The sequence below is a fragment of the Caloenas nicobarica genome, chromosome 31 (assembly GCF_036013445.1).
Source record: "Caloenas nicobarica isolate bCalNic1 chromosome 31, bCalNic1.hap1, whole genome shotgun sequence".
NCBI lineage: Eukaryota > Metazoa > Chordata > Aves > Columbiformes > Columbidae > Caloenas > Caloenas nicobarica.
This window is the reverse complement of record NC_088275.1, coordinates 1,827,587-1,851,541: the sequence shown is the minus strand read 5'-3', so window position 1 is coordinate 1,851,541 and position 23,955 is coordinate 1,827,587. Positions and strand designations below refer to the sequence as shown.

General features: G+C 62.9%; 3 protein-coding genes and 1 non-coding gene across 7 annotated transcripts; 1 reads left to right on the top strand and 3 right to left on the bottom strand.

The window, feature by feature from the left end:
- Positions 1-638: 638 nt before the first annotated feature.
- Positions 639-14,883, bottom strand: NPR1 (natriuretic peptide receptor 1). 2 transcript variants are annotated; one of them, XM_065653909.1, is made up of 21 exons: positions 14,022-14,883; positions 11,686-11,885; positions 10,595-10,708; positions 10,016-10,151; positions 9,690-9,781; positions 9,469-9,604; positions 9,306-9,390; positions 9,096-9,216; positions 8,545-8,619; positions 8,042-8,119; positions 7,847-7,951; positions 7,702-7,773; positions 7,453-7,612; positions 7,221-7,376; positions 6,633-6,801; positions 5,910-6,056; positions 5,198-5,315; positions 4,907-5,081; positions 1,533-1,631; positions 1,358-1,449; positions 639-989 (listed from the first exon to the last, which is right to left on the bottom strand). In XM_065653909.1, the coding sequence occupies exons 1-21, from the start codon at positions 14,791-14,793 to the stop codon at positions 927-929; spliced, it is 3,165 nt and encodes a 1,054-aa protein (XP_065509981.1). In that variant the 5' UTR covers positions 14,794-14,883; the 3' UTR covers positions 639-926. The 2 variants fall into 2 exon arrangements, with proteins under 2 accessions (XP_065509981.1, XP_065509982.1); XM_065653910.1 differs by having other exon boundaries at positions 5,198-5,390; positions 14,022-14,881.
- Positions 14,884-15,500: 617 nt separating this feature from the next.
- Positions 15,501-15,572, bottom strand: TRNAM-CAU (transfer RNA methionine (anticodon CAU)). Its single transcript has one exon. It is a non-coding gene; the product is annotated as a tRNA-Met (tRNA).
- A 259-nt stretch (positions 15,573-15,831) lies between these two features.
- On the top strand, positions 15,832-20,549 carry ILF2 (interleukin enhancer binding factor 2). Of its 3 annotated transcripts, none has more exons than XM_065653949.1 (14): positions 15,832-15,919; positions 16,145-16,187; positions 17,161-17,202; positions 17,686-17,790; positions 18,096-18,173; positions 18,317-18,419; positions 18,522-18,587; positions 18,778-18,894; positions 18,993-19,071; positions 19,196-19,283; positions 19,438-19,499; positions 19,917-20,031; positions 20,105-20,195; positions 20,297-20,549. In XM_065653949.1, the coding sequence occupies exons 1-14, from the start codon at positions 15,915-15,917 to the stop codon at positions 20,455-20,457; spliced, it is 1,155 nt and encodes a 384-aa protein (XP_065510021.1). In that variant the 5' UTR covers positions 15,832-15,914; the 3' UTR covers positions 20,458-20,549. The 3 variants fall into 3 exon arrangements, with proteins under 3 accessions (XP_065510021.1, XP_065510020.1, XP_065510022.1); XM_065653948.1 differs by having other exon boundaries at positions 16,145-16,204; positions 17,160-17,202; XM_065653950.1 differs by lacking the exon at positions 15,832-15,919 and having other exon boundaries at positions 16,169-16,188.
- A 125-nt stretch (positions 20,550-20,674) lies between these two features.
- On the bottom strand, positions 20,675-22,834 carry SNAPIN (SNAP associated protein). Its single transcript, XM_065654001.1, has 4 exons — positions 22,708-22,834; positions 21,468-21,514; positions 21,239-21,357; positions 20,675-21,148 (listed from the first exon to the last, which is right to left on the bottom strand). Exons 1-4 carry the CDS (start codon positions 22,815-22,817, stop codon positions 21,044-21,046), a joined length of 381 nt encoding a protein of 126 aa, XP_065510073.1. The 5' UTR covers positions 22,818-22,834; the 3' UTR covers positions 20,675-21,043.
- Positions 22,835-23,955: the final 1,121 nt, after the last annotated feature.

Below are 23,955 nucleotides of genomic sequence, written 5' to 3'. Positions count from 1 at the left end.
TTTCGCGAACGGGGCGAGCGCTACCGGGACCCCCCCCCCGAGACCCCAGGGAACCCCCCCGGGACCCCAGGGACGCCCCCCCGGGTGTGCACGCCCTGGACACCTCCAGGAACCCCCCCGAGCCCTCCTCCGGGTGTGCACGCCCGGGCCTCCCTCCGAGTGTGCACGGCGGGGAGCCCCCACGACCTCCCAGGGTGTGCACGGTCGGGACACCCCGGCCTCCCCGGGAATCTCGGGACCCTCCCCGACCCTCCTGGGGTGTGCACAGTCGGGACCCGCCCGGAACACCCGAACCCACTCCCGTCGAGAAGTCCCGGGACTCCCGGATCCCCACACTGGGAATCTCGGGACCCCCCGTAGCCCTCCCCCTAGGGCAGCCCCCCCAGTCCCTTGGCCTCGGGACCCCCCCGGGCACGCAGCACCTTGCAGAGTCCCCCCAGCCGCCCAGTCCCGGCTTCCCTGAAAAGACACCCAGCTGCCCCCCCTCTTGCAAAACCCTCCCCAGAGACACCCCCTCCCTGCAGGGGCCTTGCACGGCTGCTCAGAGAGACTCCCGGGGGGGGACCAGGGGACACCCAATGTGGGGTGCGTGGAGGGGGGATGACGGGACCCAACCAACACTCACGGCAAGTGCATCCACACCAGCTTTATTACAAAAATTAGAGCTCTAGTGACCCCCGCCCGGGGGCCGGGGCTGTCCCCGTGTCCCCATGTCCCCCCCAACTCCTCTGCCAGTGCCCCCGCTGGGCTCAGGCCATGGGGCTGCTCGGGGCTGGGGTGTCCCCCCCAGGAGCAGTCAGAGTTCAGCCTGGGGACTGCGGAGCCGTTGCGGGGTGCACCCGTTAGAGCCCACATCCCCCAGCCTGGGGGGGCCTTGGCAGCGGTAGCGGGAACAGCCTCATGGGCCCCGGGTGTCACCGGGGGGATCAGCCCCGGGTGCTGCTCCCGCGCTCCCCCAGCAGCCAGTATGTCCTCACCTTGCCCTTGCCCTGCAGAGAGAGGGGGCTGTGGTCAGGGGGTGCAGGGGTGCCCATTGCCCCAGGGGTTGGGGTCCCTGGGGTGCCCATTTCGCCAGGGGTTAGGGTGCAGGGGGTGCCCATTCCCCCAGGGTTTAGGGTGCAGGGGGTGCCCATTTCCCCAGGGTTTGGGGTCCATGGGGTGCCCATTTGCACAGAGGTTAGGGTGCAGGGGGTGCCCATGGCCCCAGGGTTTGGGGTGCAGGGGGTGCCCATGGCCCCAGCAGGGCTGCAGGATGTGGATGCAGAGGGGGAACCTGGTGGGGCGGCTCCCCCCAAGCAACCCCACTTTGAGGCAGCCATCGGGGGGGCTGGGGCATTTTGGGGTGGCTGGGACTCACCTTCATCTCCACGTCCCCCCTCAGCTCCAGCTCAAAGCAGCCGAACTCCTCCAGCACGGCCTTGGTCACCGCCGAGATGTGGATCTTCAGGGCTGGAGGAGGTGGCCCCGTCAGCACCCACGGGTGCCCATCCCAGCCCACCCAGCACCCATGGGTGCTCATCCCAGCCTCTCACCTTCTCCGTTGGACTCCATGCGCGAGGCCGTGTTCACCGTGTCCCCAAACAGGCAGTACCGGGGCATTTTGAGACCCACGACGCCGGCGCAGACGGGTCCTGCGGGACACCCCGTGAGCCCCTCGCCCCGGCCCAGCCTCTCCTTGCTGGGGGCTCCGCTGGGTGCTGGTGTCCCCTCCCCTGTTCCTGGGGCCATGGGAGGGCTGGCTGCCCCGTGGCCCCACCGGGTGCCCTGTCCCCAGGTCCCTACTGGTCCATGTGGGTGCTGTGTCCCCCCCCACAATGGACCTGTGGAAGTGCCATATCCCCATCCCTGTCTCTGTGACCTATGGGGGTGCAATGTCCCTGTTCCTGTGACCTCTGGGGGTGCAAGGTCACCGTCCTCATCCCCGCTGACCCATGTGGATGCCATGTTCCAGTCCCCACTGACACGTGTGGATGCCATGTCCCCATCCCCATCCCCACTGACCTGTGTAGATGCCATGTCCCCGTCCCCATCCCCACTGACCTGTGCAGATGCCATGTCCCCGTCCCCATCCCCACGGACCCCTGTGGATGCCATGTCCCCGTCCCCATCCCCACAGACCCCTGTGGATGCCATGTCCCCATCCCCATCCCCACAGACCCCTGTGGGTGCCATGTCCCCGTCCCCATCCCCACGGACCCCTGTGGATGCCATGTCCCCATCCCCATCCCCACAGACCCCTGTGGGTGCCATGTCCCCGACCCCACTGACCCCTGTGGATGCCATGTCCCCATCCCCATCCCCACGGACCCCTGTGAGTGCCATGTCCCCGACCCCACTGACCCCTGTGGATGCCATGTCCCCATCCCCATCCCCACAGACCCCTGTGGATGCCATGTCCCCATCCCCATCCCCACGGACCCCTGTGGATGCCATGTCCCTGTCCCCATCCCCACGGACCCCTGTGGATGCCATGTCCCCGTCCCCATCCCCGCTGACCCCTGTGGATGCCATGTCCCCATCCCCATCCCCACGGACCCCTGTGGATGCCATGTCCCTGACCCCACGGACCCCTGTGGATGCCATGTCCCCATCCCCATCCCCACAGACCCCTGTGGATGCCATGTCCCCGACCCCATCCCCACGGACCCCTGTGGATGCCATGTCCCTGACCCCACGGACCCCTGTGGATGCCATGTCCCCATCCCCATCCCCACAGACCCCTGTGGATGCCATGTCCCCATCCCCATCCCCACTGACCTGTGCAGATGCCATGTCCCCGTCCCCATCCCCACGGACCCCTGTGGATGCCATGTCCCCGTCCCCATCCCCACGGACCCCTGTGGATGCCATGTCCCCATCCCCATCCCCACAGACCCCTGTGGGTGCCATGTCCCCGACCCCACTGACCCCTGTGGATGCCATGTCCCCATCCCCATCCCCACGGACCCCTGTGGATGCCATGTCCCCATCCCCACGGACCCCTGTGGATGCCATGTCCCTGACCCCACGGACCCCTGTGGATGCCATGTCCCCATCCCCATCCCCACAGACCCCTGTGGATGCCATGTCCCCGACCCCATCCCCACGGACCCCTGTGGATGCCATGTCCCTGACCCCACGGACCCCTGTGGATGCCATGTCCCCATCCCCATCCCCACAGACCCCTGTGGATGCCATGTCCCCATCCCCATCCCCACTGACCTGTGCAGATGCCATGTCCCCGTCCCCATCCCCACGGACCCCTGTGGATGCCATGTCCCCGTCCCCATCCCCACGGACCCCTGTGGATGCCATGTCCCCATCCCCATCCCCACAGACCCCTGTGGGTGCCATGTCCCCGACCCCACTGACCCCTGTGGATGCCATGTCCCCATCCCCATCCCCACGGACCCCTGTGGATGCCATGTCCCCATCCCCACGGACCCCTGTGGATGCCATGTCCCCATCCCCATCCCCACAGACCCCTGTGGGTGCCATGTCCCCGACCCCACTGACCCCTGTGGATGCCATGTCCCCATCCCCATCCCCACGGACCCCTGTGGATGCCATGTCCCCATCCCCATCCCTGCTGACCCCTGTGGATGCCATGTCCCCGTCCCCATCCCCACGGACCCCTGTGGATGCCATGTCCCCGTCCCCATCCCCACGGACCCCTGTGGATGCCATGTCCCCGTCCCCGACCCCACTGACCCCTGTGGATGCCATGTCCCCATCCCCATCCCCACGGACCCCTGTGGATGCCATGTCCCCATCCCCATCCCTGCTGACCCCTGTGGATGCCATGTCCCCGTCCCCATCCCCACGGACCCCTGTGGATGCCATGTCCCCGTCCCCATCCCCGCCGACCCCTGTGGATGCCATGTCCCCATCCCCATCCCCACGGACCCCTGTGGATTCCATGTCCCCATCCCCATCCCCACTGACCTGTGCAGATGCCATGTCCCCGTCCCCATCCCCACGGACCCCTGTGGATGCCATGTCCCCGTCCCCATCCCCACAGACCCCTGTGGATGCCATGTCCCCATCCCCATCCCCACGGACCCCTGTGGATGCCATGTCCCTGTCCCCATCCCCACGGACCCCTGTGGATGCCATGTCCCCGTCCCCATCCCCGCTGACCCCTGTGGATGCCATGTCCCCATCCCCATCCCCACGGACCCCTGTGGATGCCATGTCCCCGACCCCATCCCCACGGACCCCTGTGGATGCCATGTCCCTGACCCCACTGACCCCTGTGGATGCCATGTCCCCAACCCCACTGACCCCTGTGGATGCCATGTCCCCATCCCCATCCCCACGGACCCCTGTGGATGCCATGTCCCCATCCCCATCCCCACTGACCTGTGCAGATGCCATGTCCCCGTCCCCATCCCCACGGACCCCTGTGGATGCCATGTCCCCGTCCCCATCCCCACGGACCCCTGTGGATGCCATGTCCCCATCCCCATCCCCACAGACCCCTGTGGGTGCCATGTCCCCGACCCCACTGACCCCTGTGGATGCCATGTCCCCATCCCCATCCCTGCTGACCCCTGTGGATGCCATGTCCCCATCCCCATCCCTGCTGACCCCTGTGGATGCCATGTCCCCATCCCCATCCCTGCTGACCCCTGTGGATGCCATGTCCCCGTCCCCATCCCCACAGACCCCTGTGGATGCCATGTCCCCATCCCCATCCCCACAGACCCCTGTGGATGCCATGTCCCCATCCCCATCCCCACGGACCCCTGTGGATGCCATGTCCCCGTCCCCATCCCCACGGACCCCTGTGGATGCCATGTCCCCGTCCCCATCCCCACTGACCCCTGTGGATGCCATGTCCCCATCCCCATCCCCACAGACCCCTGTGGATGGCATGTCCCCGACCCCACTGACCCCTGCGGATGCCATGTCCCCATCCACTGACCCGTGTGGATGCCGATGCGCAGCTTGAGCTGCTGCTGCGGCCGGTGGCGGATGCGGAAGGAGCGGACGGCGTCCAGCAGCGCCAGGGCCATGCGAGCCACCTCGCGGGCGTGCAGCTTCCCGTTGCGCACCGGCAGCCCCGACACCACCATGTAGGCGTCCCCGATCGTCTCCACCTGGGGCGGCGGGGGGCGACACCGCCGGGGACACGCCGTGGGCATGATGCTGGCTCTGGCGTGTTCCGCGGTGCACACATGCGTGTGCATTTGCACGGATGCGTGTGTCCCCTCACCTTGTAGACGTCGAAGTTGTCGATGATGGCGTCGAAGCAGGTGTAGAGGTCGTTGAGCAGCGTCACCACCTGCATGGGGGTGCTCTCGGCCGACAGCGCCGTGAAGCCCACGATGTCGCTGAAGTAGATGGTGACGCTGTCGAAAGCCTCGGCCTGCACCGTCTCCCCCCGCTTCAGCTGCTCCGCCACCGAGCTGGGGGTGCAGGGGGTGGCTGAGGGGGACACGCAGCCCCCTGTCCCCTCCTGGGGTGCGGAGTCCCCAGTCCCTGGTCCCTCTGAGGATCCCCCCAGCCCTGAGCCATGATGGGGCTGCAGGGTCATCCCTGGGCCCTCCAAGAACCCTCACCCCCATGTCAGGGCTCTGGGGTGGTCCCTGGCCCCTTTGGGTACCCCAAGCCTTGAAGAACCACATTGGGGGCCCTTGGGATCTCCAGCCCTCCCAGCCCCAAACCACATTGTGGGTTCTTGGGGTCTCCAGCCCTCCCAGCACCCCCAGCCCTCAACAACATTGGGGGTCCTTGGGGACTCCAGCTCTCCGAACACCTGTAGCCCTGAAGAACCACGTTTGGGGGTCCTTGGGATTCCCAGCGCCTCCCAGCACCCCCAGCCCTCAACCACGTTGCGGGTCCTTGGGTTCTCCAGCAGGTAGGGGACACCTCGGGGTGCCCAGCAATGAGGGGGCACAAAGGGCCGGGCCCCGCCTGGTGCTCACTGGGGCAGGATCTGGTAGAGCAGAGCCTCAGCCTTGCGCTTCTCTTCCAGGTAGGCCTGGGTGCGCTCCTCCACCAGCTCCTCCAGGTTGTTGGCGTACTGCTCCATGCGCGACAGCAGGTTGTCCAGGATGTTGCTGCTGCTCTCCCTGCGGGCAGAGCCACCCATCAGTGGGTCCAAGCACCCATCAGTGGGTTCAAACACTCATCAGTGAGGCCCACCACCCATCACAACAGGTCCAATAACCCATCACGGCAGCTCCAAGCACCCATCTGTGGGTCCAAGCACCCATCAGTGGGTTCAACCACTCATCAGTGGGTGCAACCACCCAACACAACAGGTCCAATAACCCATAACAGCAGCTCCAAGCACCCACCAATGGGTCCAACCACCCATGAGTGAGGCAAACAACTCATCTGCAGTCCAAGCACCCACCAGTGGGTCCCACTGCCCATCACAACAGGTCTAATAACCCATAACAGCAGCTCCAAGCACCCACCAGTGGGTCCAACCACCCATCAGTGAGGCAAACAACTCATCTGTGGTCCAAGCACTCACCAGCTCGTTCAGTAACCCAATGGTGGGGCTGGGCACCCATCAGAGCAGGTCCAAGCACCCATCGTTGATGCCAACAACCCATGAGCTGGCCCACCCATGAGCACCCGCCCAGAGGACCCTTTTCAGGGCCACCTGTCACCCACGGGGCTGGGGGAGGCAGAGGCACCTGTTGAACTTGCGGATCTGGACCTTGATCTGGTTGAAGTCGGGGCGCTCCAGGACGTCCTCGGCCCAGCAGTGCTGCATCAGCTGGCCCAACTCCTCCATGTGACACCCCACGTTGGTCGAGGGGCGGAAGCTGGGGCGCTCCCCGCTCTTCACCCGCTCAATGATCTCTGTGGTTCCAAGCACCCATTAGCAGGTCCAACCACCCACCAGTGGTTCCAAGTGCCCATCACAGGAGGTCCAAGCACCCATCAGCAGGTCCAATAAGCCAACAGTGGGGCTGAGCACCCATCACAGCCCACACCCACAGTCCACACACTCATCATTGAGGCCAATGACCCATAAGCTGGCCAAGCACCCATCAACAAGACCAGTAACCCATCAGCAAGACCCATAACCCATCGCAGCACTTCCAAGCACCCATCAACTGGTCTAAAAGCCCATCAGCAGGTCCAACAACCCATCAGCAGGTCCAACCACCCATCAGCAAGACCAATAACCCACCACAGTAGGTCCAAGCACCCATCAACTGCTCCAACCACCCCCATCAGCGGGTCCCCAGCCCCACCATCTTGGTCCCCTCGCTCACCTTTGGGGCTCAGGTCCAGCCCCTCCACGTAGAAGACGCCGTTGCGCAGGGCGATCTCTTGCAGGATGATGCCGAAGCTGTAGACGTCGCCCTTCTGCGTGCCGCGGGCCGGCGGCGACTCCATCCGCAGCAGCTCGGGCGCCGTCCACAGCTTCTCTATGACACCAGGGGAGGGGGCTCAGGGCGGGTGGGGACCCTGGGGACAGGGTGGGACACGGGCAGGGGTGCTCACTGGCAAAGAGCGCGTGGGAGTCGTCGCTGTCGGGGGCCACGCGGAAGCTCTCCAGCCCGTAGTCGGTGATCTTCAGCACGAAGCGGCTGTCCACCACGCAGTTGGAGGACTTGAGGTTCCCGTGGGACACGATCACCCCATTGTGCAGGAACTGCATCCCCTGGCGGGACCGCGAGCGGTCGGACCCTGGTGTGTGTCCCCAACCCCGCCGTGGGGATGGGGGACCCCCCGCGGGAACCCCCTCGTTACCTTGACGATGTCGTGGGTGAGGGAATAGCGGAACATCCAGTCCAGGGTGATGCTCTCATTCTCCAAGATGTCCTGGGGACACCAGGGTCACCACCTTGCTGTCCCCAGACCACGGCTGGTTCCAGGAGCGGGGGGCAACATCTACCTGGAGGCTCCCGCGCGGGCAGTACTCGGTCAGGATGCAGATGTTGGGTGGGTCGGTGCAGGCGCCGATGAAGCGGGTCAGATGCTCGTTCTGGACATCCCGCATCTACGGGAGGGTGGGATGTGGGACCCGCCCTGCCCTGTCCCGCCCAGGGGACACCGTGCCGGGCACCCCCATCCCACCAGGGTCACCTACATGCTTCAACTCGAACAAGACCTTCCGCGTCAGCTCGATGCGCTTGTGGTTGAGGTGCTTCACGGCCACCAGGTTGCCCTGGGGAGACACGGGGTGACCAATGGAGTGGTGGGTTCCCAGTGGGGTAGTGGGTGTCCAGTGAGGTGATGGGTTCATGGTGGGGTGGTGGGTTCCTAGTAGGGTGGTGGGTTCTCAGTGGGGTGGTGGGTTCCTGGTGGAGTGGTGGGCGCCCAGGGGGATGGTGGGTTTCTGGTGGGTTCCCGGTGGGTTCCCGGTGGGATGGTGGGTGCCCATTGGGGTGGTGGTTTCCTAGTGGTTTCTCAGTGGGGTGGTGGGTTCCTGGTGGGGCAGTGGGTCCCTGATGGGGTGATGGGTGCCCAGGAGCATGGTGAGTTCCTGGTGGGTTTCTGGTGGGGTAGTGGGTGCCCAGTGGGGCAATGGGTTCCCGGGAGGGTGGTGGGTGCTCGATGAGGTGATGGGTGCCCATCCCTGCGCCCCCACACCTTGTAATACGCCGTCTTGGCGTAGACCTGGAACTGCCCCTCTGCCGTCATCAGCGAGCCGTAGTTGGAGCCCCTCTGCGGAACGGCCGCGGGGTGAGCGCGGTCCCCGACCCCGGACGGGGCTGGGGACAGGCTGGGTGCTCACCAGGGACAGCGTGAGCCTGCTGTCCCCGTCCCACGCTGGGGACAGGCTGGGTGCTCACCAGGGACAGCGTGAGCCTGCTGTCCCCGTCCCACGCTGGGGACAGGCTGGGTGCTCACCAGGGACAGCGTGAGCCTGCTGTCCCCGTCCCACGCTGGGGACAGGCTGGGTGCTCACCAGGGACAGCGTGAGCCTGCTGTCCCCATCCCACGCTGGGGACAGGCTGGGTGCTCACCAGGGACAGCGTGAGCTTGCTGTCCCCGTCCCACGCTGGGGACAGGCTGGGTGCTCACCAGGGACAGCGTGAGCCTGCTGTCCCCGTCCCACGCTGGGGACAGGCTGGGTGCTCACCAGGGACAGCGTGAGCCTGCTGTCCCCATCCCACGCTGGGGACAGGCTGGGTGCTCACCAGGGACAGCGTGAGCTTGCTGCCCGCGCTCCGGAGATGCTTCTCCAGGCTGCTCATCTGCAGGTCCTCCCAGCGCACGCGCCACAGCTCGGCCGCCAGCTCCTTCTCCAGCTGCAGCTTCCTGTGCCGGGGGGACACGGTGAGACCCCCACGTGTGTCCCCACCCCCCCACCCGCCACCTCTGGGGTCCCCCAGCCCTGGCACCCCCACCTGTAGATGAAAAAGGAGGTGACGGTGATGGCCAGGAGGATCAGGCTGACCACGAGGGACAGGACCTCCAGGGTGGACAGGTTGGCTGCAGGGCGAGAGGAGGGCGGTGAGGGGCTGGGGGGGACCCCGGGGACCCGTGTGTCCCCCCCCGGACACCGCTCACCTTTGCGGCACAGCGGGTTGCTGTTATCGAACCCACACGGGGGGACATCAGAAGGGACCACGTTCCCCGGCCAGTGGATCTCGCGCCCCGGCACCATCTGGATCTTCTTGGTGGTGCCATTGTAGTTGGCCACGATCTTGGGGGATGAGGAGGGATGAGAAATGGGTGGGATGGGGCCCCCGACCACCCCCCGGGAGCGGCTGCCCCTGCGCCGGCGTCACCTGGAAGTCCCCGGTCACCGGGTCCATGTCCCACAGGGAGTAGTCGCTCTCCCGGTCCCCGTTCTCGTCGATCTTCAGGAAGCCGGTGACACCTGGGGACGGAGAGTGAGGGGTCGAAGGGGACACTGTGGACCTCGGCCCATGGCGGGGCTGTGCTGGGGCGTGGGGACAGTGGCTCTGGCACACACTGGGGACATAAATCTCCATCCCGCCAGCTCCGATTCCAAAATATCATCATGGAAGCAGGACAGGTGGGTTATTGGCAGGCAGCACCCGATGGGGACGGGGGGGACACGGGGATGGGGGGACACGGGGACGGGGCTCACCATAGAAGGTGCGGTTCCACATCTGGCGGGTGACGGCCGAGGCGTTGGTGACGGAGCCGCCTCGCTCCAGCGTCTCGTTGAGGGCCTGGGCGTAGAGCAGCACCCCGTCGTGGAAGGCGGCCGCGATGAAGTTCATCTGGGGACACGGAGCCGGCTCGGGGGACGGGGCACAGCGGGGGTCCTCTGTCCCCTCGTCCCCAGCAGCCTCGGCTCCATCCTGTCCCCCCTTGTCCCTTTGGCCTTGGCTCCACCCTGTGTCCCTCAGCAGCTCCAGCTCCATCCCATGTCCCTGTCCCCAGCTCCGTCCAGTGTCCCCTTGTCCCCAGCTCCATCCAGTGTCCCCTCATCCCCAGCTCCATCACACGACCCCCAGCAGCTCCAGCTCCATCCCATGTCCTTGTCCCCAGCTCCCTCCCATGCCCACCAACAGCTCCAGCTCCATTCTATGTTCTCCTATCCCCAGCTCCATCCTACGTCCCCTTGCCCCAGCACCATCCCATGTCCTTGTCACCAGTTCCATCCCGTGTCCCCCAGCATCCCAGCTCCCTCCTGTGCCCCCCAGCCGTCCCCATGTCCCACCAAGCCATCCTTCATGGAGAAGTTGAAGTGGGCGAGCGCCTCCTCCTTCAGCCGCGCCAGGAAGGGCCGGTACTCGGGGTTCTCGGGCTCCTTGTAGGTGATGATGGTGACAGCCTGGGACAGGGGACAGCGGCTGGCAGGGGGCCGGCTGGACCCTGCTGGGGATAGGGACACTGCCCGGTCCCCTCGGGGGCTGCTGCACTTCTGCTGCCCCGTTAACAGCGGCTGCTTGGGCAGCGCTGGGACCCGGGGACATTCGCAGCATTTCCTTCCTTCTCGGTGGCCGCCGGCAGCGGGGAGGGTGGCGGCTGCTCCGCCAGCTCCGGCGTCACCACGGCCCCCCTGCCCGTGCCGGGGGGCGCACACGTGGGGAGGTGAACACGTGTGTGGTTGCGAGGTGGGTGCTCCTGCATGTGTGGGTGCCCGTGCATGTGCACACATGTGCGTGCTGGATGCCTGTGCATGTGTGCATGGTGTATGCATGTGCATACATGTACATGGGTGTGTGTGCACACGTGTGCATGGTGTGTGCATGTGCATACATGTACATAGTGGGTGCGTGTGCACACGTGTGCATGGTAAGTGCATGTGCACCCAACGGCTTCCCATGCATGTGCCCACATGTGCGTGCTGGATGCCTGTGCACGTGTGCATGTGCATACACCTACATAGTGGGTGCATGTGCACACGTGTGCATGGTGGGTGCCCGTGCATGTGCACATGTGTACCCAGTGGCTTCCCATGCATGTGCACACACGTGTGTTGTGGGTGCCTGTGCATGTATGTGCACAGTGGGTGCCCCTGCATCTGCACACGTGTATGCAGTGGGTGCCCGTGCACATGCACACGTGTGGTGGGTGCCCGTGTACACGTGTGTGCAGGGGGTGCCTGTGCATGTGCACGCATGTGTGGTGTGTGCACACGTGTGGTGGGTGCCCATGTACACGTGTGTGCAGTGGGTGCTCATGCATGTGCACACACGTGTGGTGGGTGCCCATGTACACATGTGTGCAGTGGGTGCCTGTGCATGTGCACATGTGTGCACACGTGGGTGCCCGCGCACGGCGGGTCCCCGCGGGTGCCGGGCTCACCTCGAAGGCTCGCCGGGCGCTGGCGTCGTGCCGGTCCCCGCGCCGCCACGGCCGCTGGGGCTCGGGGAAGCGGCTGCCCTGCAGGCTGGCCCCGAAGATGTCGATGTAGAAGAAGGCGAAGTCACCGCGCGTCAGCCCCTCGCGCTCCGCCTGCAGCAGCAGCTCCCGCAGCGTCTCTGGGGCGCAGCACACGTAGACGACTGTGCAGGGCGAGACGGCTCGTGGCACGCCGAGAACCCCCATTCCGTGGGACCCCGACACCCCCCATCCTGCAGGACCCTGAGATCCCAGCCCAGTGCCCGGGGGGTCCCTGGTGAACGTGTGACAGTGGAGAGGACACACGGTGCGTCGTGCCGCCGAGTGTCTGGGCGGTGGCTGAGCAGGACACCGGGGAGCGGGGGGTCCCAAACCCCACTGCCTGCCCCTCTGTGCCCTGCCCGGCTCTGCCCTCGCCACGGGCGCCAGGCCGAGGTTTCCTGTTTTCCCGACTCCGTTTCCTCCTCCCCGCGGCCCAGATCGCCGGCAGAGATTGATTCTTGGTGACCCCTGTGGGTGCCGCCTGCACCCCTCTGCCATGGTCACCTTTGGGACCCTGGGGTGCTGCCCAGCATGGGGCACGGCCGTGCCACCCGCCGGCACCGTGGGCGCCCCAAAATAGCACCCACCCAGGCTCAGCAGCAAGATGGCGAAGCCGGGGACGGCTGGACGCCACCACCCAGTGCCAGCCCCACCGGCACCGCAGCCCCGGTGCCGCCCGGGACGGCTCCGGCGGGAGCAGCCGGGGGGGGACAGGGACGGAGGGGACGGGGGTGCACGGGGTCAGGGTGTGTGGTTGGGCAGCACACGCGTGTACAGTCCATGCAGCACAGACGTGTACGGCCGTGCTCACCCGCGTGGAGCCGTGTGGGGCTGTGCACACCTGTGTACAGCCATGTAGAGCCATGCACAGCCGTGTACAGCCGTGCACAAACGTGTATAGCCGTGCACAGCCGCATAGAGCCATGGGCAGCCATGCACACCCATGTGCAGCCATGCACACCCATGTGCAGCTGTGCAGAGCCACGGACAGCTGTGCACAGCTGTGTACAGCCACGTAGAGTCACGGACAGCCGTGCACATGTGTGTACACTCATGTACTGCCACGCACAGCTGTCTACAGCCACACAGAGCCACAGACAGCCGTGCACACTCGTGTAGAGCCGTGCACACTTGTGTACAGCCATGTAGGGCCATGGACAGCTGTGCACACTCGTGTACAGCCACGCACACTCGTGTACAGCCATGTAGAGCAATGGACAGCCGTGCACACTCATGTACAGCTGTGTGGAGTTGTGTAGGGCTGTGCACACCCGTGTATAGCTGTGCACAGCTGTGTACAGCCATATAGAGCCACAGACAGCCATGCACATCCATGTACAGCCGTGCACACCCATGTACACCCATGCAGAGCCACAGACAGCCGTGCACACTCATGTACAGCCGTGCACACTCGTTTACAGCCACGTAGAGCCACAGACAGCCATGCACACTCATGTACAGCCGTGCACACTCGTTTACAGCCACGTAGAGCCACAGACAGCCATGCACATCCATGTACAGCTGTGCACACCCATGTACACCCATGCAGAGCCACAGACAGCCGTGCACACTCATGTACAGCCGTGCACACTCATGTACAGCCGTGCACACCCATGTACACCCATGCAGAGCCCCAGACAGCTGTGCACACTCATGTACAGCCGTGCACACTCGTGTACAGCCACGTAGAGCCACAGACAGCCGTGCACACTCATGTACAGCCGTGCACACTCGTTTACAGCCACGTAGAGCCACAGACAGCCATGCACATCCATGTACAGCTGTGCACACCCATGTACACCCATGCAGAGCCACAGACAGCCGTGCACACTCATGTACAGCTGTGCACACTCGTGTACAGCCACGTAGAGCCACAGACAGCCGTGCACACTCATGTACAGCCGTGCACACTCATTTACAGCCACGTAGAGCCACAGACAGCCGTGCACACCCATGTACAGGTGTGCACACTCGTTTACAGCCACGTAGAGCCACAGACAGCCGTGCACACTCATGTACAGCCGTGCACACTCGTTTACAGCCACGTAGAGCCACAGACAGCCGTGCACACTCATGCAGAGCTGCCCAGTGCATGCTCACCCCAGCACAGACACGCACACCCGTGTACCCTCGTAAACACACCTCCACAGCCGTGTAGAGCCGTGCACACCCACGTGGAGCTGTACCCACCCACAAACCACCCCGTCCCCCACACACACCAAGTCCCCCGCCCGTGTCACCCCCGGCCCGGCACTCACTGCGTCCCTTCTGCTTGATCTCCTGGATGATGAAGGAGAAGTTGCCGCCGTCGCGGAAGACGATGTCCAGGACGGTGAGGTTGCGCAGGGTGGGCAGCTGGACGTACAGCCCCTCGGCCGCGAAGAAGTACGGCCGGTCGTCCACCTTCTCGTCCCAGTAGACCAGCAGAGCCCGCCGGGTCCAGTTGAACCATCGATGAAGCTGCACGCCCAGTTCCCCCAGTTTGCGGTGGCTGGGACCGGCGCGGGTGGTCAGCCCGAACTGCTCCTGCTTGTCGTCAAAGCCGTGGGCTTCGGCGCCCGCCGTCACCAGTGGGAGCCGCCAGTGGCTGGTGAAGCGGGCGACCGGCGCCGCCGTGTAGACGCACCCGGGTCCCAAAAAAGCGACGGGGTGATGGGCCAGCCGGAGGTCGACGGCGGCCAACGGCGCGGCCATTTCGGAGCAAACGCCGTGCCGGTCCTCGCTGCTCCCGAAAACCCAGCGGAGGGTAAACCCGGGCAATAAATCAGGCCGGGCGTTAACGGCGGCGGTGGCTAAACGCACCGCCGGCCCCACTCGTGGCCAAGCCCACGGGTAGGTGAGGTTGCGCTCGGGTAACACCACGGCGAGAGTCAGCGCGGTTGTCCCCGGCGCCGCCGTCACCGTCACCGCGCCGCAGAGCACGGCCAGCACCGCCAGCATCGCCCACGGAGAGTGGCTTTGGCTTTTCCCCGCGCGGCGGGGCTGAGCCCTTCCCGCCCCCCCCGCGGTGACACAAAGGGCCGTTATCATCCACACCGGGCTTAACTCCTTCCTGCCCGCCCCACGGCGTCCACCCAGGACCGGGGCGGAGGGTGGGATGGGGCCGCCCGGTGGCGGTTGTGGATATTTCCCTCCCCGCTCCCGCACGTCCCACCCGTGGGTGGGGGGGTGTCACCGCGACACGCCATTCCGCGGCCACCTCCCAACAATCCCCTGCAACACGGTCACCCGTGGCGGGGGGGGCTGAGACTTGACAAACTCATCAAGGGGCGGCCGCAGACCCCGTCCCCACGGAGCGCCCCCCGAGCCCCACCCGGCTTTATGTGGCCCCGGAGCCTCGTCCCGCCCTGGGAGGGGGGCTCAGTCACCTCTTACCCCACGCGTGGGAGCTCCTGGGTGCTCTGCCCCGCGTCCCGGGCACGGCAGCCCCGGGGGAAAGGGGAGGTGACCCCGGGGACGTTCTGCTCTGGGGCTGCGGGGTCCTGGGGACACGCACAGCGCTCGGGGACACGCGTGGCTCCGGGGACACGCGTGGCGCTCCTGCCCCGATATACGCAGAACACCCCGGGGAGAGACGCGGCTCCCGGGGACACGCGTGGCTCCGGGAACGCGCCCGCCTCCCCGTGCTCTGCGAGGCTGCAAAAGGTCGGTCTCTCCGCGGAGAAACATTAATGAGCGCCAGAGTAGCGGAAAGAAATTAATTTCTTAAGGAGCTAATAAACAAAAGGAAAAGAAACTAGCAGAGGATGGTTTCGATCCATCGACCTCTGGGTTATGGGCCCAGCACGCTTCCGCTGCGCCACTCTGCTGCCTGTTGAAGTTGCTTACCCGCTCTTTACATAGGCATCGCAGCGAACTGGTCGGCGTGTGCGCATGCGCACTCAGCGTCCCAGCCGCTCCATTCATGAACGTCGTGCCCCCTCCAGCGGCGCAGCGCGCGCGCGGCCCGCGCCCTGACCGGCGGCTTTCACCCGCCTCCGCTTTTAGATTGACGGCTGGCTGAGCCAATGGCTCGCAGCACTGTCCTGCCAGTGGGCAGTTCCTCCGCGGGGCACCAACCAATAGGCGGGCAGGTTGTTGCGGGGTGTTGAGCGCGCAGCCCGGCCGGGGTCTCCTCAGCGGCGGCGTTCATTGTTCGGAGCGGCGGAACCATGAGGTGCGCGGGCGGTGGGACCGGGCCGGGCCGGGGGGCGCCGCCGCTCCGCGGGGTGGGACCCCAGGGAGTCCCCGGGGCGAGGCCGGAGCCCGCGGGAAAGCGGCGGGGCCGCTCGGGGGGGGCGCCCAGGCCTTGCGCGGGCGGCGGGGGGACCCTGGGGGGACCCCTCAGGGCAGCCCCCGCTTTCCCGCTCCTCTGACACCATCTCCCTCTTTTGTTCTGCAGGGGCGACCGAGGCAGAGGCCGTGGCGGACGCTTTGGTTCCAGGGGAGGCCCTGGCAGGGGGCGAGTCCGGTTCTGCCGTAGCGGGGGTGGCTCTTTAGCTGCCAGGCCGGGGCGGGGGGGCGGGCAGGGGCTCGAGGGCCGGAGAAGCAGCGTAGGGGAAAGGGAGCTGGGGGATGGCAGCGTGACCATGAGCCAGCACTGTGGCCAGGAAGGCCAATGGGACCTGGGGGGATTAGAAGGGGGGTGGTCGGTAGGTCAGAGAGGTTCTCCTGCCCCTCTGCTCTGCCCTGGGGAGGCCGCAGCTGGAATATTGTGTCCAGTTCTGGGCCCCTCAGCTCCAGCAGGACAGGGAACTGCTGTAGAGAGTCCAGCGCAGCCACCAAGATGCTGGAGGGAGTGGAGCATCTCCCTGCCGAGGAAAGGCTGAGGAGCTGGGGCTCTGGAGCTGGAGGAGACTGAGGGCTGAGCTCATTCATGGGGATCAATATGGAAAGGGGGAGTGTCAGGAGGATGGAGCCAGGCTCTTCTGGGTGACAGCCAGTGACAGGACAAGGGGCAATGGGTGCAAACTGGAATACAGGAGGTTCCGCTTGAATAGGAGAAGAAACTTGTTCGCGGTGAGGGTGCCAGAGCCTGGCCCAGGCTGCCCAGGGAGGTTGTGGAGTCTCCTTCTCTGCAGACATTCCAACCCGCCTGGACACCTTCCTGTGTAACCTCAGCTGGGTGTTCCTGCTCCGGCGGGGGGGTTGCACTGGATGAGCTCTCGAGGTCCCTTCCAACCCCTGACATTCTGTGACTCTGGGAAGCGGCAGGTGGAACTGGAGGGGACACCGCAGTGTGCAGTTAGGGCTGGGGGCATGTGAAGAAACCTTTCCTGTTTCTGTAGGGCCTTTTTTGCATCTTGGCAACAAATCTCTACGAAATAGTGTTGGGGAGGGGGTGCTTGGTGCTGCCAAACACATCCCTACAGAGAATAAAGTTTGTTTGTTTGGTTTTTTTTCTTTTCCCCCTTTAGGTTCCGGCCCTTTGTGCCGCACATCCCATTTGATTTCTATGTCGTGAGTAACCCTCTCCTGCGGAGACTTTTCCTTGTTTAAAGATGCATCTTAAACCCCTTATTTTCTGACTTCACGGGATGGTTTGATTATTTTTAGCTTAGCTGGAGTAGAGGAGCTCACTGAAAAGGCTGTTGGTTCAGTAACCAACTCAAAGTAGATCTCGCTGTCTCTGTTGGGAGTATTTATGTTACTGGGAATGAGTAATAATCACACCAATAAAAAGCAGAAAAACTTAAAGCATTTAAAAGCCACCCCACTCACCCTGAACCTCAATTCAGTCAAATCTCTGCAATGTGAACGTTGTGGATTGTTCTGATAAATCGTTGCTCGCTTGTCAGATGGTCCCCAGGCTCCTTAGCGATGGGGAATCGCAAAGGACATGAGCACCGGAGAATTAAAAAAATTGAGTGGCGGGCTTTTTTGTTGTTGATGAGGGGGTCAAACCAAATCTTTCTCTTGGCCTGATGTCTGATCCCGTTTCAGTGTGAAATGGCTTTTCCCCGTGTCAAACCCGCCGCCGATGAGTCCGCGTTCAGTGAAGCTTTGCTGAAGAGAAACCAGGATCTCGCTCCAACTGCTGCTGAACAGGTTCTGTGCTGAAAATTTCCTGGAATTCTAATTTACTGCAGCGTTAGCAGACGCAAAACCAGCCTGTGCTTCAGAGGGTACAGCCAGGAGTTCTCATTATTAGCCTAAAAAGTAATTATTTCCCTCTGAAATAGTACCGCAGTAGAAATACGGGTGGAGTTTCTTGGTCAGTGATTTAAGATACATTTTATCTATTAAACATTTTGCATCAGGGCTGTCTGCGTTACGCCATGCAAAACCAGGTTATTTCAAGTCATACTGGACGACTGACTGATAACGCTGCCTGTCTCCCAATTCCTTTTCAGGCTTCCATTCTTTCTCTGGTGACCAAAATCAACAACGTGATCGACAATTTAATTGTAGCGCCCGGAACATTTGAAGTGGTGAGTCTAAAAGTGGAAAAAGCGACACGGGGAGACGCTCCGGCGTGGGGGATGCTGGTGCTCCAGCTCCCAGCCTGAAGTGGATTAAAGATTCACATGTGCGTTAAATTCACAATTTTTTTTCGCTTTGCACTTTCCAACAGCAAATTGAGGAGGTTCGCCAGGTGGGTTCCTACAAGAAGGGCACCATGACCACAGGGCACAACGTGGCCGATCTGGTGGTGATTCTGAAAATCTTACCCACGTGTGAGTATCGGCAGCGCGGCTGCTGACTGACCGTGATGCTTGGCCCCGCTCTAACCCTCTTCTTCCTCTTCTTCATCTCCTTTTTCTCCTTTGTCTCCCCAGTGGAAGCCGTGGCAGCTTTAGGAAACAAAGTCGTGGAAAGCCTGAGAGCGCAGGACCCCAGCGAAGGTGGGATGTTCTGTGTTGGGGGATGTGGGGTGACACGAGACAGTTTCCCCTTCAGCTTTGGGCACCAGACGGTGGTTTGTGTGGCGGGGATGGCGCCGTGATCCGGGCTCTTTTCCTGCTTTTTTTCTTTTTATTTTTCCTGGACGATCTTCCATCCCCTCGTGAAGGAATTCTTGTTCTTTCTCCCCAGTCCTGACCATGCTGACCAACGAGACCGGCTTTGAGATCAGCTCGGCCGACGCCACCGTGAAGATCCTCATCACCACGGTGCCGCCCAACCTCCGCAAGCTGGACCCTGAACTCCACCGTAAGGGCTCAGCTTGCTCTGAACCTTCACTGGGGCGAAGGCCCCACCGCTACTCCCCTTTTGGTTTAAAAACCGGGTATTTCTGCTGCTTCTTTCAGTGGATATCAAAGTGTTGCAGAGCGCCCTGGCTGCCATCAGACACGCCCGCTGGTTCGAGGAGAACGCGTCGCAGTCCACGTGAGTTCGGCCTCGCGCAGGAACCGCGGTGGAAATAACGTCCTTTGCGGAGGAGAAAAGTGAGGAGCCGTCCCTGTGGCGGGAAGGGGCCGCATCACAAACCCCCCTCCTGCCTCTTCTCCAGGGTGAAGGTCTTAATCCGGCTGCTGAAAGACCTGAGGATTCGATTCCCCGGCTTCGAGCCCCTCACGCCCTGGATTCTGGACCTGCTGGTGAGGGGAACGCGGATGCGCCAGATGTGCTGGAGTTCAATTTCAGCTGCCTGTGCGTCCCCAGGCTCTGGCATAACGCAGCTCCTTGTAGCTCCCGTGGCAGGAGGAGCGGGGAAGCCGCTCTTGTCCTAACTCTCTTCTTTCACCTCTTCAGGGGCACTATGCCGTGATGAACAATCCCACCAGGCAGCCCCTGGCTCTCAACATCGCCTACAGGTCTGTTGCTGTTCGCTTCTCTCATATCAATTCACGTTACGGTCTCAGATTTAGAACCACAATCATTTTGGTTGGAAAAGAGCTTTAAAGTCATGGAGTCAAACCATAACCCACTCTCCAGCAGATCACCACTCCCACCCAACTTGGTATTGTCTGGAAACTGAGGGTGCGCTCGATCCCCTCGTCCAGTTCATTGATAAAGAGATTCAACAGAACTGGCCCCAGTACTGAGCCCTGGGGAACAGCACTTGTGATCATTTTGAATGCTGCAAATAAAAGCAGCAGCATCTCGGGCCTTGAAAGGACCCAAACAAGAGACAAAGGATCTTCCTCGCATCCGTGTGCTCACCGCAGACTCTCAGGCCGTGTTTCTCTGGGGATGGTCTTGTTTTTAACACAAACCACCTCATCCCGTAGGCGTTGCCTTCAGATCCTGGCTGCCGGGCTCTTCCTCCCCGGATCCGTCGGTATCACCGATCCCTGCGAGAGCGGAAACTTCCGAGTCCACACGGTGATGACCCTGGAGCAGCAGGTGAGCGGCCTCGTCCTCCGCGGGCAAAGGGCCGGGAACCCGCCTGTGCGCTCACACGGCCCCGTCCCTGCAGGACATGGTGTGTTACACGGCGCAGACGCTCGTCCGGATTCTCTCGCACGGAGGCTACAGGAAAATCCTCGGCCAAGAGGGCGACGCTAGCTGTAAGCGCGGCTCCTCCTCACCGGGGCGATGGGACCGGGGAACGTTAAAGGTTCACACCGATGGTTCTTGGGGGGCTGCGAGCTGCTCTTGTTTTTTGCAGATTTGGCTTCCGAAATGTCTACGTGGGATGGAGTGATAGTGACGCCTTCCGAGAAGGCATATGAGAAGCCTCCGGAGAAGAAAGAAGGAGAAGAGGAGGAGGAGAATCAGGAAGAACCCGCCACAGGCGAGGAGGAGGAAAGCATGGAGACGCAAGAGTGAGCTGCCCCGCTAATGCCAGGCCATGCTGCTGCCTGCAGCAGGCAGCCGCAGGCAGGGGAGGGAAGGCTTTGGGCTGCCCGCGCCCCTCCCGCAGCAGGACTCCCCTGGCCAGGAGTTGTTGCCCAAAGGACGCAAAGAACCGAGCCCGTCCTCAGCACACACAGCCAACATCACCTGTCCCCTGTATTTGTTTTTATAAGTTGCCCAATTAAAGCGTTCCGACCCCCATTTTGAGCACGTCCCGTTTGTTTCGGTAGAAGTTGTGCGTTATAGAAAGGAGTTAGAAAATGGACTGACAACGGGAGGGGGTTGTAGAAGGTGAAGGAGCCCAGCCTGGGGGTGCTGAACCCCAACCTCCTCTGCTCTCCCATACGGCCGCGGTGACCCCGGAGCGTCACAGACTCGCGCTGCCTCCTCATCGCTTTTATTACGGCGCCTACAAACCTGTTCATACACCAGCCGAGGACCCCGGTTCCTTCAGCTGCGGCACAACCGCCGCGGCCTCACCACGCGGGACCTCTTGTCCTGTCCCTCGGCAGATACCAGTGGGGACACCCGCTCAACTCGGGGATGCCTGGGGGGCCCCTCACTTGCTGGGCAGGCCCTGGGGGTATCCGCCCGCCGCCTCCAGCATGGCTTTCCTCCGCACTGTCTCCTTGGCCACGCTGTGGTTCAGCCGCCGCAGCCGTTCCTGCGCAGGGGAGCGGCAGCCGTCAGGATGGGGGGGGCTGGGATTCCCCAAAACACTGTGGCTTCCCCAAAACCCCCGCCCCATGCTGACCTGGGCGTTCTGCAGGATGTTGTTGACCAGCACCACCCTGCGCCGGGCGTTCAGCAGCTTCTTCACATAGGGATCGAGGTCAAGCGCCACTTTCTGGTCCTCGTTGATGCGGCAGAGCTCTGGAGAGAGCGCAGAGGGTGGGAGGGGCCTTGGGACACCGCAGACACCCCGGGAATGGGGGAGCAAACCCCGCTGCACCCCCATGGCGGGGACACCCCCCGTGTCTCACCTGTGGCCAGGCTGTCGATGTGCTCCCGCAGCTCCACCTGGCTCTCCCTGCGGAGGGGACGCTTTGGTGGCCAAAGGTCCTTGTTCCCCACCCTAAACCCACCTTCCCCCAATCAATGCACTTCCAAACCCTGCACCCTAAAGCCCTGAACCCCAAAAACCTGCACTCCAATATCAGGCATTCCAGATCCTGCCCCTTCAAACCCTGCAGTCCCCAAACCCTGCACCCCAGATGCTGCATTCCAAAGTGCTGCACCCCCAGATTCTACCCCCCCAAACCCTGAACCCCAAAATCCTGCACCTCCAAAACTCTGCACCTCCATATCCTGCACTTTAAAACCCCGCACACCCAGATCCTGAACCTCCAAACCCTGCACCCTCAGATCCTTCCCCCAATCCTTGCAACCCCAAACCCTGTACCCCAGGTTCTGAACAACAACAAAGATCCCATGTCCCCACTTCCCACTCCAAACACCCCCCGCACACCTGCACCCCTAATTCCCCACAGCCACACGCTCCCATCTCTACCCCCCTCCCGACAGGAGTGGAGCATCTCCCTTATGAGGAAAGGCTGAGGGAGCTGGGTCTCTTTAGCTTGGAGAAGAGGGGACTGAGGGGTGACCTCATCAATGTTTATAAATATATAAAGGGTGGGTGTCACGAGGATGGAGCCAGGCTCTTCTCGGTGACAACCAACAGTAAGACAAGGGGTAATGGGTTCAAGCTGGAACACAAGAGGTTCCACTTAAATTTGAGAAGAAACTTCTTCTCAGTCAGGGTGACAGAACACTGGAACAGGCTGCCCAGGGAGGTTGTGGATTCTCCTTCTCTGGAGACATTCAAAACCCGCCTGGACGCCTTCCTGTGTAACCTCACCTGGGTGTTCCTGCTCTGGCAGGGGGACTGGACTAGATGATCTTTTGAGGTCCCTTCCAATCCCTAACACTCTGTGATTCTGTGAATATCCCCAAGCCCGGGGACCTGCCCCCAGCCCCGCCAGCACCGAACCCCTTTATCCCCCCACCCACGCACCCCTAATCCCCCCATAGCTGCTCCTAAAGCCCTTCACCCCCTAAAACTGCCCCCCCGGCGGTACCTGCCCCTCAGTTCCCCTCAGTTCTCCTCAGTTCCCCTCAGTTCTCCTCAGTTCTCCTCAGTTCTCCTCAGTTCCCCTCAGCCCCGCTCCCCTCAGGCTCCCTCCCCCGCACCCTCGGGCCCTCCCCCGCCCTCCGTCCCCGCACCTCACGGCGTGGACGTGCCCGTCGAGCTGCCGCACCGCCGGCCGCAGGAACTGCAGCAGCCCCTCGGCGAACAGCTCCCGCGCCGCCTGCCCGCCGCTCCCCGCCGCCATCTTGGCGCCGCCCGGAAATGGAGCCCGGGACGCGTCGGAAACGCCACTTCCGCCCGGTGCCGCGGGGGCCGCTGGGAAATGTAGTCCGCGGCGGCGGCGCTGGGGCACAATCCCGACCCTTGCGCGGGGCCGAGCACCCGCGGAAACATCAAACTTAACTCCCTCCATTAAATAACACCTAAAACCAGCGCGGCTTTTTGTATTTTTTACCTTTTTTTCCTTTTTTTTTTTTTTGCTTTTTCTTACAAAATTAAATTAAAGGGCAGTTGGGGATCTCTAGCAGTTCCCTGTCCTTCTGGAACTGAGGGGCCCAGAACTGGACACAATATTCCAGCTGCGGCCTCCCCAGGGCAGAGCAGAGGGGCAGGAGAACCTCTCTGACCTACTGACCACCCCCTTCTAATCCCCCCAGGTCCCATTGGCCTTCCTGGCCACAAGGGCCCAGTGCTGGCTCAGCCCACAGCACCCAGCACTCCCAGTTGGTCACCCATCCAAGGACTAACCGCGCCTGACCCTGCTTAGCTTCCAAGATGGGCCATTCTCAGGGTGCAATGGTTGTATATATTACATATATTTATGTTCCCCAAGTGTATCCTGATAGTATCTGAACTAAACCCTTTTTTCAAGCGCAGAGTAGAGAGGAGGAGAATCTCTCTGGACCTACTGACCACCCCTCTTCTAATCCCCCCCAGGCCCCATTGGCCTTCCTGGCCACAAGGGCCCAGTGCTGGCTCAGCCCACAGCACCCAGCACTCCCACTTGGTCACCCATCCAAGGACTAACCGGGCCTGACCCTGCTTAGCTTCCAAGATCGGCCATTCTCAGGGTGCAATGGTTGTATATATTTTTTATATATATATATATGTTCCTCAAGTGTATCCTGATAGTATCTGAACTAAACCCTTTTTTCAAGGGCAGGGTAGAGAGGAGGAGAATCTCTCTGACCTACTGAGCACCCCGCTTCGAATCCCCCCAGGAAGTCCCGGGGAAGCGCCGCTCGCCGCTCCGTGACAGCCCCGCTACCGGGAGGGGGGAACCCGGGGCTGGCGCCGGGCGGCCGCCAGCCGCCCCGCTCCGCCGTGAAAGCGCGGCCGCTATTGGTTGGCGGCGCGACGGTCGCCTGTGACGGCCTCTGTGA

Bases quoted from the DNA above. Each gene is read 5' to 3' on its own strand.
- NPR1 (XM_065653910.1), bottom strand. From the start codon at position 14,793: ATGATAACGGCCCTTTGTGTCACCGCGGGGGGGGCGGGAAGGGCTCAG. The intron at 11,886-14,021 runs GTGAGTGCCGGG...CGCCCTGCACAG, and splicing joins GATCAAGCAGAAGGGACGCA to TCGTCTACGTGTGCTGCGCC. The intron at 9,605-9,689 runs GTGACGCCGGCG...TCATCCCCCAAG, and splicing joins CGGTGACCGGGGACTTCCAG to ATCGTGGCCAACTACAATGG.
- ILF2 (XM_065653948.1), top strand. The intron at 17,203-17,685 runs GTGAGTAACCCT...ATCCCGTTTCAG, and splicing joins TCCCATTTGATTTCTATGTC to TGTGAAATGGCTTTTCCCCG. The intron at 20,032-20,104 runs GTGAGCGGCCTC...CCGTCCCTGCAG, and splicing joins TGATGACCCTGGAGCAGCAG to GACATGGTGTGTTACACGGC.
- SNAPIN (XM_065654001.1), bottom strand. From the start codon at position 22,817: ATGGCGGCGGGGAGCGGCGGGCAGGCGGCGCGGGAGCTGTTCGCCGAG. The intron at 21,515-22,707 runs GTGCGGGGACGG...TCCCCTCCGCAG, and splicing joins GGGCACGTCCACGCCGTGAG to GGAGAGCCAGGTGGAGCTGC. The intron at 21,149-21,238 runs GTCAGCATGGGG...TCCCCTGCGCAG, and splicing joins ACATCCTGCAGAACGCCCAG to GAACGGCTGCGGCGGCTGAA.